Consider the following 12,881-nt stretch of genomic DNA (forward strand, 5'->3'; position numbering starts at 1 on the left):
AGCCTGGAGAATATTCTGCCCCTCCCCATGAGTCAGTCTCCCCCACAGCACACTCATTGGGGTATGCAGACATTCACAGAGCTTTTCAGGAATGGAAGCACAGTAATTCTTTCTAATTTCTGCCCTTGTACTCTTTAGCTGAGGAATTCTACATTATTTTCTACTTTCCATAGCTATTTAATTATTAAAAAATACAGTATTATTTCACAAACATAAAAGATCACATTTAATGTATAACTGAAAGTACAGTGAATTAATATATATTAAAAAATATTTTAAAATTTAAATTAGATGTATTTGCACTAATTTTCAGGTATTTGGAAGCAGTTAACTGAAATGATGACTGATGCAATTAAACAAAACATATCTTAGTTTAGGCAGATAAATATTTAAATTGAGAACCCTCCTGTTAGGCTTTCAATTGAAAGGTCAAAGGTGTTCACAGATTACAAAGCACGGTTCATATATAATTTCTAAAATCTTTTACTGCCATAGCAAATAAGCCACAAAAAATGACAAATTCCATGTTGCAGGTGCTTCTCCTTCAAAGTCTTACACAAACCTATGTCTGAATGTCAGAAAACCGGGTGAGGTTAAAGCCTTTGAAGCACACCAACACGTGAATATAAAATACATTACCCAGAGCTCATGCTTTGGTTGCACTGCCACTACATAAAACAGATTCATTCAGACACGGAAGACATGCACTTGAAGATCAGTGAGGTACAATCATAGACAAAACCTTACCAAAAATAACACGCTGAGCTGTACTCACTACTAAAATAGACAAGTTGTAAACACTAACACAGAAATATCAAGCAAAAGTCTCTTTTTTTGAAAAATACATTTCAGGAGATGCCTAAGATTGGTGCAGTATAAAACAGTTTCCTCGGACTTTTTCACTCCTTTGCCTTTATGGGCATTTCTCCTCTTAGGTCCCTCTCTTTCAATGAGAAAACTTCTTACTGAAGAGGCCCTGGCTCACACCCTTAATGTTCAATCATTTGAGCTACTGAACACTCATTATTGAAATTAGTGCAAATTAAGCATGTGTTAATGGCATCAATTCAGGACAGCATCCCTCTTTATGGCAGTACATAAGCACACACTTTTCTGAATCCTGGTCTAATTACAGTATTGATTAGAAATAGGTTTAAGCATGTGCTTAAGCAGTGATGGTCAGAATAATATGACTCCAAATACTGTGATTCCAGCTATCAGTAAACAAACTTTTATCCAAGTAGGTTTGAAAAATGATTGCAGCATGTAAGTCCAAGTAATTATATTCTCTGTTTCTTGCCATTTTTTTTGAGTATCACTTAGATTTCTGGGAATCAAATGTTTACATGCAGATTAGAAAGAAAACACATAGGACTAAAACAACACATTTATTACATGCCATGTTACAGTTCACTGTACTCCCATTTCTATTTGCACTCACAGCACTACGGGAGACCAAAATTATTTCATCAGAAATAAATGAAGTACACAGAAAAGTTTGTCAACAGACAGAAGCAAGTGTACCCATAAGCCAAACAGCCATAACGTTCAATAGGTTTAATACTCCGTTACATTGTTTCATAGAAATTAGAGATGAAAGACTTCTTATCCATCCCTTGCCAATTCTGGATATTTTCTGTTCTCCAATTCAGTCACTGGAGGCTGATTGGCAACTGACAACCACATGAACAGAAAAAGCTAACTAGATGTGCCAGAGGAGAGCAGGCTGTGAAATTTGTATTTCCTCTTGTGAAGTGCCAAGTTCTTTCAAGTTCCTTTTGTTTAAAGGTGAGTTAATGAAACTCAGGAGCTCACAAAATCTGGGCCTTGTATTGTATAGCAAGTAGACTGCTTTTCAAGTACACATCCAACATATTGCTGCTGAAGCCACCGCCATCCCTCCCACAGAGGAATGTGTTTAGTGTGCTGTCAAAAAAACATCAAACTGCACTATGGAATTAAAATTGACACGTTTCCATTGTAGCGAACATTTTCTGAAAATGAGACTCTAAAGAAACAATAAATTATACTAGACCAGTGTTGTTAATGATGCCACAGTTCTACGCTCAATCTAACAGTCAGAAGAAGTTGGTGCTCAGAAAGGTTACACAACCAACAATGTCCGCCTACCTCTACAGCAGGCTTTCCAATTCTCTCACTGACTTTCATACTTCATCAGCAAAATACTGAAATAAAAGTTTGCATTAACATGGGATCTTCTCTATCACACTTTCTTCCAGAATCACTGCACCCAGTCTTGCATTCCCTGTTAAAACTCTGGGGCTAAACACTGCAGTAATGTTGTATTGTGTATCATGTATTACTATGTCTGGTACCAACTAGAATATAAAAATACATTAATCTTTTCTGAGAAATTCAGAGGAGGAAGCACATTCAACAGAAATATTGGGGGGAGGGGTGGTCCTTCATGTATAATTTTCTATTATTAGCCAATAATCATGTCTTTATCTCCAGTACTGAACATTCTTACCTACAGCCAAATGCTAATTCCATTAATCCTCTTTAAAGATCTGTAAGGTCTTCTGTGTAATTCTGACTTTTCCTTAATGCATATCTTAATTTTACAGTGACTTTTGCAAGCTCACTTGAGACCAATTTCTTTTTGAGAGACTGCACTTCCCCATAATGAAGACAATGGATTTAAAAATAGAAATGAGATACTAAATACTGCCAGTCAGCAATTGTCAACACAGAGAAGTCAGTCCAGAAAGGCTACTACTGAAGAACTGCTACCAAAGTTAACAGAAACACTGACCACAAAAAGGTTGGAGAACTGATCCTGTGATTTTGGGGGGAATACATACCATTTTGTAGAAGGATCTGCAATGCATAAGGATTATTCTAACACGCTGCCCCACCCCCACCCCCAATAACAGGGCTCTTCCATTAGAAACAAACAAATATCAAGGAGGTAATTACACAGCAACCCATAACACAGGTTCAGTAAATTCATATCATCTGGCTTTGGCTCAGTGACTAGCATATGCAGTAACAACCAGAATCTACAAAACCATACTCTATGCCAAGGGGAGCAGGGCACACGCCACACTCCTAGGGCTGCAGATCTGACATAGCGGCTTTGAACACAATGACTATAGCACTGTTACAGGTTTTCCAAACTCTGATGATGATACAAATTCTATCAAATGCAGAGTTATGACAAAGGAGAGGAATGGAGAGGATGTGAAGAGCATTACGCTTAATGGCCAGAATCTCAGCCAACATCAGTGTGGTTTCTATGAAATGAGCAAGCAACAGCAGCTGGGTAGGAATTTTTGAAAGTTGTAGCCTTCTTGGAGAACTTCGGGGAACTCACAACGGTGAAGTAATGCAGATGGAACACAAACGTAAAGGTAATCTAAGGCTGAAAGCCAAAAGCCTATATCAATGGTCAGGATAAGACAAGCTCAGAATTACCCTTGGGACTTTTGTGATATATCCATTTCTCGCTGCTCTAATCTCTGCATTCTGTATAAATCTGAATGTGATTAATTATGACTTAATCACTCTTTTTAACATACAGCAGAGAACAAACGGCTGGTTGAAAAATAGTAATGTTCCATTTCAACTTTTTTAAAATCAGGGATTCATAAAATCATCATCTTATGGATGAAATGGATGAGAATAATCCCATTTTATTAAGGCTTTCTTTGTAAAGGTGTAAGAGATGCTACAAAATTCATCTGCATTATCATTTAGGATTAAAACTGAAAGCTTATGCAGAACTGTCCAGTTAAATAACATAGCCTCTTGACTCTGCGTTTTGTTAGAGATGGACAAAAATATGTATGTGTTTGGGCAAGTTAAATCTTAGGGAGATTTATTTTTAAACTTTCTCTTCAAAATACCAGTATCAGTTCTATAGTTGATCACAAGAGGGAGACTACATCACCAGATTTCCTCTCGTTGTTTCAAATTTTTAAAGCATCCAAACAATTTGAGTCATTTTGGACCAGCTGTAATCTTTGATGGCTCACTGAAAAGTGTTAATGACTGTTCAATTACCATTTTTTTTTTTCTGAGTTTGTCAAACCTCTGAAATTTATAGATAAAGATAGCCAATCCAGTAAACAAGATTGAACAGTGCAAAGGCAGTTGGAAAGAAGATTCGAGAATAGGAGTCAATTTTTGCAATACGGATGTGTATTCTTCCTTCTCTCCAAGATCCTGTGCGGCAGTCTTCAAAACAACAGAAGAAGCTAGCACAGTCTTTCCCTTCTAGGCACTCATATCCATAATCATCGTCACGTTCAGGGAGATGATTAATGTTATTAATTGGAATTAGTGTTGATCCAGGTCGAACAGCAATTGCAGGTGGTTTCTTAAGAAAAAAAAAAAAAAAAAAAAAGCGGTTTGGTGGGTTTTTTTATTCTAACATTAAGTAATTCCACAGGCTTTCCATAGCAAAGACTAATATAAGCACCTTCAGTACAATACATAGAAATTCTAATATTAAAGAAAACAGTTCTAGGAGCTTTGTGAATTATGAACTGCTGTATATAATTAGCTCATGCAGGCAAAAGATCATGAATGATTTTCACCTGTCACAGTGAAAACTGGGTTGTGCTGAGATTTGGGAATAGTGGATAATTAGTTACACGGACAGGGTTAGCTGATCCCATCTACAGAACACAAACGAACATTTTGAAGTCAGTCACAGCTTGACAACTGGGTCACAAGCAAGTCCACAAGCAGGCTATAAAGCATCACTACCAAGGGAATGATGATTCTCCCATTATTTGGAGTCTTTAGAATGAGACTGGATGTGTTTCTGGAAGCTACATTTTCACCAAAAACAAGCTAATGAGGTCAGTACAGTATTTTGGTGAAGTTTGAGAGACTGAAATACATAAGGCCAGGCTACACCATCTAGCTCTCCGATGTTAAATCCCTAAACAATGTGCCTCATCTTTAGAAACCCAAGACATAAGACTCCCTAGAATGCCATTCAAGTCACTGAAACCGATCAATTCAGCTCTTAATTCTTACTTTTAGTTTCTGTTGGCATAACTGAACACTCCTGCAAACTGTTAAAAAACTCATTGTAATAGCTGTTAAGATTCATAAATAATTTTCATAGAAAAAATCTGGGTGCGTTATTGCTTAGTACCTAAACTGTTTACTACTCCCTTTCTTGCAGCTTTTGCCTTTTCACTTTCCTTTTACTTGCACTACCACAGCGCATCTTTTGTCCCTCATTATTTTGTTTCCATGCAGTTCTTCATTCTTCATCCTTGTTTTCCTGAATATTTCAAAAAGCATTCTCTTTCTCTGTCTGTCCTTTCTTCTCTTTATAAATCTCACAGACTTTTTAAACTACTCAATAATCCTCTTTCTTTCAACTCCCCCCACCTTTGACATCTCTTCTCCAATCTTCAGACTGAAGACAGGTGTTACATCAACACTACTCTTACATTGTTTTCTCTCTTTTCTACCATCTCCATATTTTGTTATGTAAGGAATAAACACAGCAGGAAAGGATGCAGTCAGAAGAACTAACTTGGTATTGAAGTGTAGAGAAGAATCTCTCTTCAACAATTATATCTCATAGAAAATGAAAAAATACGGGAAAAAAAAAGATGAAAAGCAGGAAGACACATCATTTAGATTCTTGTTATGTTTTAGAGTGCTGTTGTCCCAATTTCCAGGGAATTAGTTTGGCCAGTACACAGATCTCAATACATTATCAAGAAGGCACTCTGTTGCTGCAGGGACATTTTACGCAACGTCCCAATGGGTGATGCTAAAGCAGTGCAGTATCCACCACACTTTCAAATAGCTTTATTTAATAAGTGTCTTTACCAGAGGAAGTTTCACACAGACTGCTGTTTCAACACTATTTTAGACGTGATGACCTGGGGAGCTAATTAGCATCCTAAAGGACCTCATTATTCTTTTCAGTTATGATAAAATACTGACAATACAAAAAAACAGCAATCACATACATCTACCCTAATATGAGGCATTACAAACAGGGCTGACTTTTATAAAATATGAGAAGTTCATTTTTTTAAAACAATTTTAACTAACAATTTTTATTTTTTTTTTAAGATATATAGGGAAAGATGCTTATTTCTGACTTATGCTTACTCTGGCTTTACAACAATTTTATGACTGTTGGCTCTGGCATGACTTGTTTCTACTAGTGGGGGTAAAACAGGAATCCCCAACTCAGACACACCACGGAAAGAGGAAAAAGTAACTACTGCTTTTCACTGCTCATGTCACCAGCACGGACTGAGGCTGGCTACTGAATTATGGGTTTGAAGAGATGGCCTGAGAGAGGCAGAAAGACAGTGCCATATCATAGGTCTGACTACCTACAGGGAATACATAAAATGTGTGTAAGACAGAGACAACGTGACAGAAGATGGGAAAAAAACCCAACATCTCACAAGAAAATGACCTTATATCAATTGTCAGAGAAACATTAAAAAAAATAACACACAGATACAGTAGTACATGCTGATTATTCATGTACATGCCTTCTGATATTGTAGATAAAACTCCATGTACAGCAAGAAGCACTTATAATACACTCTGATAGGACCAAAACCAAATTATTCTACATCAACACTAATACATGTACAAAAGAAAGCTATCATCTGTGGAGATCATAGCACAGGTGATGCATTCACTTCAGGTAAAATGTTGATCAGAACAAGATCCACAGCTAATTAAGTTTAATCTTTCTTGTCCAAACTCATTATCTTTACTAATGTAGATTTACATAAGCCAATTCATACTGCCTTTCTTGAATAATGCCAGCACATACTTTGCAAGATAAAACTGTAATCATTTGTAAAATCTCACCACTTTTTCACAAGATCATTTATTTGTACCTTATTGGCATCGGTACCTGGAATAATAAGCTTTTATTGCTTTTTGCAATAGAAATAGAGGACCTATGCAAGGCAAGTTTTCCATTGTAAATGAGAACTTATCAGAAGGAATTAAACTGACTATTTTAATTAAATTGGGGGTTTGAGTTACATATCCATAACTACAAGAGAAAAAGAATTAATAGAAGTCTTTGTCAAAGATAAGGGGGGGGGGGCGGAGAAAAAATATGGATTTGTAATTGTATGACTTCCCATTAATCAGATGGCTTTTTTTAATTGTTTGATTTGGAACAAGAAATTTTATAGGTTTTTTATAAAACATCACCAAAAAAAACCCTATTTACTGAATTAGAAACCTTGCATCTAAGTATATTAAATTAAATCTCCCCTTTTTTTAGAGTAATCTCTTATCTAATAAGGTCTTACAGCCATAAAGTGCTGAAAGATTTCTGTGAAAATTCTATGTGAAAAGATGGTTGGTTTTCAACTACTTCGAAATAAAAAGCATCCTTTAAAAACACAGTAAATCACAACTGAACAGTGTTTTGAGTATTATGTTGGTAATTTTAATGTTAGACCAAACCCCAGCTATTTATCCAAAAGGTGTCATAGTTTCTATCCCACCATTATTCTACATTTTCAATTGCCATATGCACTGAAAATCTCAAAACATTTGGCAGATTACTGCACAAATGGCTGATGTGCGAACAGATTCTGGAAAGTCTTGCAAACTACTTCAATGGCTTCTGATCTGGCAGTGGCTGATCTTTAATATCTCCTTGGTTTGAATAACCACTATTTCCTCCTCTCTTCCTCTTCTGCTCGTCGTGCATGCTGAGAGCAGGCCTATTTCAGCTCCCTGTTCCCTAAGTGTTGTTGAGACCTCATTGCAACAACAGCCTGAAAATGAACCTGCTATGCTAACACCGGGAAGTCCCCCAGATTTTGCAGCCTCTGTTACCATTCATCCTCACTGCTCAGCCGTGGCCCCTGCCAAAGCCTGGTTTCCATCCCTTCCATTATGCCCATGCTTGCTTCTACTGCAAAGAGAAAGGAGGTCTGAGGTTTACATTTTCCAGTGTTCTTGGCTGTGCTGGATTCCTTGAGGATCACAGTGATGTGCAAACAAGGCAGCACAGGGCCCTTCACCACTAGCCTTATCCCAAATGCACAGTTGATCCACTCAGAGCAGCTGACCGTATGAAATGTAAGGGCTCTTGTTTCCCGGCATTAAGCTACAGCAGCCCCACAGTGCCCCAGGAAGCCAGCCTCCTACAGCAGCGCTGCTCAAAATGGGCACCCCAGGGTTTTCCTACTCCAGCCACAGGATGGATATGGTTCATAACAGGATTGCTGCATTTCCATGTCCGGGATTCTGTAATTTCAATTTCTGTTTGAACTTACACAGGTGATATTCAACCTTCACCCAGAAAAGACAACTGGTATTGTGATTCAGCTATACTCCAGCTTCATTTGATGAAATGACGTGGAAGGGGGCTTTATAACACTGTCCTTCCTCTTATTCTCTCCAAAAAATGACTACAATCAAGCCGTGAGTGTTCAAACGAATAAGCTATTTAATGTCTTTACTTTAATGTTTTATTAGTTTAAAGATTAGCTTTAAATATGTGTACTGGCTTCCAGCTATAGATTCTTTGGAAGTTTCAGTATTCTTACTACACGAACAGAAAGCCTCTTAAGATGGAGTTAATACTTGTTCCTGGGGTATGTGGAGGTTCACACCATATAAACATCAGCTTGTAAAAGCAGAAGGTTCATTTTACCAGAAAGAAACATGGAAGTAAATGAAACAAGAAGACCTAAGGTAGAATTTCTGAAGTGAAAGGAAGTCAGAATACTGACCAATAATAAGCACATCTTCCTTTGCAAAGCTAGTGAGGTAAGACCTAAGTTAGGTGGTGCAGATCCAAACAAATCCTCATACCTTCAGACCATTTACATTATCTCTACTGCTACAGTCTTATCTATGGTTCGCTGCCAGGTGCTGTTTTCAGAAACACCATGCCAAGATAGACCTGTCTCCATGGGCACATACTCCATGGGCAGCTCTAGAAGCACAAAAAGCTTGGGCGTGGGACAGAAGCATGGAATATTGTATCAAACCACTCTCTAGCTTATTCTCATGTGTCTCTTTCTTTCACATGAGTGGACTAATCTAAAACTTTTGTTCATTAGTAGTATTTACAGGAAAATAGTACAAGCCCCCAGCTGTAAAAGAAAAAAACAAAACAAAACAAACCCCAACAAAACCAGACAAAATAAATATTAGTGTCTGAACATTAGCCTTTCTACTTAAGAACGAGTCTTCCAAAATTAATGCTATAATAAAGAGCATTCTGCTTTGCTTCTGCTTTTTTTTTTTCCCCCTTGTTTAGCTAAACTTACTGATGGCTTAGATCTTGCCTTCTTTTCTTTTCCTTTGTCCCCTTTTCTGTTGCTGGTAAAATAATGCAAGGTGCCATATTCCATCAAGGCAGCAAACACAAATATGAAGCAAACTGAAACAAAAAGGTCCATTGCTGTCACATAGGAAACCTTTGGGAGTGACTTCCTAGCAATTGTACTCAATGTTGTCATGGTCAGCACCGTTGTAATGCCTGTTTGAGAAAGAACATAAAAAAGACAGGAAAAGAGAAGTGTATAAGGAATCCAATCATAGTCACAAAAAGTCCTCAAATTAGCCCCTAATTCATTCACAAGGCATACAAGAACTGAGCCACAGCAGGGTTCACCACTGATCACACCCACAGACATCAGTGCTATTGCAAAAATCTATCCCTATGGATCCAGCAGCCATCATACAGAAGGCAGCACATTTCACCTTCAGTTTACATCTCTCCCATTTTGAACACGCGCTGAATAAACAATGACACTAAGAAAATCTGTGTAATTCAATAGACAAACAGGTACAAATAAGCACGCACATTTTATAAACACAAAAAAAGTCCTTTGGCTCTTGGATTATTAAATGTACAAAAGGGCACATTCAGAACAAAAGGTGTGCTATTTATCAATTATTTCAAACTTCCAGAAAATATGAGAAAAAGGAATACTGTTTTCAATTATTTGTTTCTGACATGTAGCATATCAAACTAGATGACCTTCATGGCCTTTCTTACGTCATTCTCTTAGTTACTAAATATTTTTTCAATACTGTGTCTTAAGTAATAGAAAATGCTTCCCTTAATTCACTTACAAACAAGTTAATTAAAAGAACAAGCTGGCCTTAAGAATGATGTATTCAGAATCTCAACTATACCACTCTTCATTGGTTTAATATTTAGGAGGTATTAACATTTTCTTCTTATATTTGATGCCTCAGGGAGATGCAAAGCCTTTTTCATAGTAGTCCAAAATTAAGATGTGACCTATCCTTTGGAAAGTAATACTTGAACACAAAAATAATTTGTTATTTACATGCACAGGCTGATTGCAAAAAATGCATTACACCAGTCTATGGCTGTCTATGGCTTTTAAGTCAAAGCATGGAATCAGGGCTCACTGTGGACTGACTGATCCTGCAGCAGGAAAGCGGTGTTGATTTTGCAACAGACTTCCCAATGAAATTACATGCCTAAAAGGGCAAACAGCTCACCACAGAGTTTTCCAAAAGAGCTTCACTTCCACTAGATGCTTTTGAAAATCAGTGAGGCATTTCTCTGCATAGTGAAATGTCCAAACACCTTCGATCATCGAAAACCTTTTGCTTTGGGAAACCACAATCTGTCAGGATCTTTCAACATATATGGAAGAAAAAGGTCCAAGACTTTTCAGTGTACCAGACCCCAGCACAGCCTCCAGGTGGGAGGTCACACCCACCATTCCCCTTACTGACTTCTGTTCAGAGAGGGCAAAGGGAGACATGGACATTTCCAGTCCTCTCCACTACGCAAAAGGCATACAGGGGTCTGTCACAGGGAGTAAACCTTCCACATCACGCCTGCCTGCCATGATGGACTTTGCTTAGTTTTGGCTTTCTTGTCTAAATTTCTCAGACCTTCTATAAAATTGTCTCTATTTGAATGGTATTCTATTTCTTCTTCACCAGAACATCTGCATGTAAGAAAAGTCATCCTACAATCTGTCAAATGATGGCTTCTGAATGTTCTTACAAAAGGAGCTCAGAGTTAACTGCAGGGAGCTGTAAATATGACATTGCAAATGTTTGTAGTACATCTCAAGTTGATAAAGGTTAGTACTGCTGAGGTGGGAGCATGAGAACTCTAGCTTAACCATAAGATCAAAGGCAAATTTGCTAGGTTCATGACAGAGAAAAAGTACTTTGTAAAAACAACAAACTGGATACAGAACTAGCAGGTTACCAATACAACAGTTCCTGTTATAGCTAGCATCTTTCCAGATGGTACCCACAATGATGTTCAACGATTAGTCAGTCAAAGAAATCTCATAAATTTCTAAATCAAGATTTGAAACTACAAAGAGACAGTTTCACTTATTTATTCAAGATTTTAGGCTCACTTCACTAAACTTTGCAGTACTTTTGAATAGCATAAAGATACAAGACTCAGATTTTCTTCCCTTACCTTTTCATTAGCCTACTGAGCCATGCTCATTTTTGCTTGCTTGCTTTCTTGGCTTGACTGCAGGTGGTTCAGTTTCAGTGGGAAAGGCAGGGAGTTAAAGCTTGGACTCACCCTTCTAGTAGGGAACACTCCTATAATGTGGGAATGGGGTCTTCACAATCCTATAAGCTGAGGATGAGGAAAATAAACTCACTTCTCTCACTTCCTAAGATGCACTCCCAGCTCTTGAACTTTCCCCCCGGAATCGGTCATCACCAGTTTCACTAAAAGCATCTGTCACTGCTAAGCTCGAAGCTGCTAGTGTGTATCCTCTGCACACACAGCTATCATTCTTTCTGTGGGGACTATAACTCTTCTCCAAGGCAGCATATGAATCCTAACCAAACACAGGAGACTGACACCATGCTAAACCAGCCAGCCAAGATGACACTAACACAGAATTATCTCTGTAGCAGAACTTGCAACATACTTCAGCACTGTCAGTAGTAAAAGCAGGACAGTGAGTAAGTTTTTGTGAGGTATATGCTTAACTGCTTGCAGTGCAACTTTGGTTGCAAATTTCCTATCCTATCCTTGGCTTAAAAGAAAAACTTGTATTATTTAAAAAACCCAACAACAACAAAAACCAACCAACCAACCAAAGATCTTCACAGTTTTCGCCTGTATAGTAATGACAAAACCATTTCACATTATTCCACATACATTCAGGGAAGAGTCGAGTCACCACGCCTGAAGGTATTTAAAAGATGTGTAGATGTGGTGCTCAGGGACATGATTTAGTGACAGGTTGGCAGTGTTGGGTTAACAGTTGTACTGGATGGTCTTAAAGGTCTTTTCCAACCTAAATGATTCTGTAAGTCTATGATGCTAAGTGAAGTTTAATCATACTTGTCAGACTAATGACTGCCATATTGCCACCCCTGGAGCTGACAAAAAGAACATAAAAGAGAAAAATTGTATCATGTGAACAACAGCAGATCCACAAGGCTTGAATCAGGATTTGCAGATTTCCATTCTCAATACTCCCTCCTTAAGCCCTGCTGTGCACCCACAGCAGGATCCTCCTACTCTTAATCTTACAGTTCAAGAGAAAGGTGACCAATGGTCACAATCTGAAGGGGAATAAACTGTGGTTGATTTACTGTCTGGTGCAGATTTGTATTCCTGGGGAGTACCAGACCCTTCAAGGTTGATAAAAGACATTCTTACCCAGAGAAGTCCTTGCAGGAACTGCATCCTTATTGATCCAAAATGACACCCATGAAAGAACAACTGTGAGTATACAAGGAATGTATGTCTGAATAGTAAAATATCCCATACGTCTGCTGAGATCAAAGAAGATTGTCATAATAATATAATCACCTATAATTTAAAAAAGGAAAAAATACTTTAAAATAGTTTTCAGTTGTATCTTCATCTGTTAGTTTTGTTCTACAAAGACATTACATGAAAT

General features: G+C 37.8%; 1 protein-coding gene across 4 annotated transcripts in view; it reads right to left on the bottom strand.

Annotated features, from left to right (window-relative positions):
- Positions 1-1,271: 1,271 nt before the first annotated feature.
- Positions 1,272-12,881, bottom strand: part of GABRG1 (gamma-aminobutyric acid type A receptor subunit gamma1) — a 58,494-nt gene continuing 46,884 nt past the window's right edge. For all 4 annotated transcript variants that reach the window (XM_055723133.1, XM_055723145.1, XM_055723144.1 and 1 more), the window contains 3 exons: positions 12,638-12,790; positions 9,270-9,481; positions 1,272-4,342 (listed from right to left, as the gene is read on the bottom strand). In XM_055723133.1, coding sequence (XP_055579108.1) covers positions 4,064-4,342; positions 9,270-9,481; positions 12,638-12,790 — 644 coding nt within the window. In that variant the 3' untranslated portion in view covers positions 1,272-4,063. The remainder of the gene's footprint in view (positions 4,343-9,269; positions 9,482-12,637; positions 12,791-12,881) is intronic.

This window comes from Falco cherrug, chromosome 1 (genome assembly GCF_023634085.1).
Source record: "Falco cherrug isolate bFalChe1 chromosome 1, bFalChe1.pri, whole genome shotgun sequence".
In the NCBI taxonomy this organism is placed as follows: Eukaryota; Metazoa; Chordata; class Aves; order Falconiformes; family Falconidae; genus Falco; species Falco cherrug.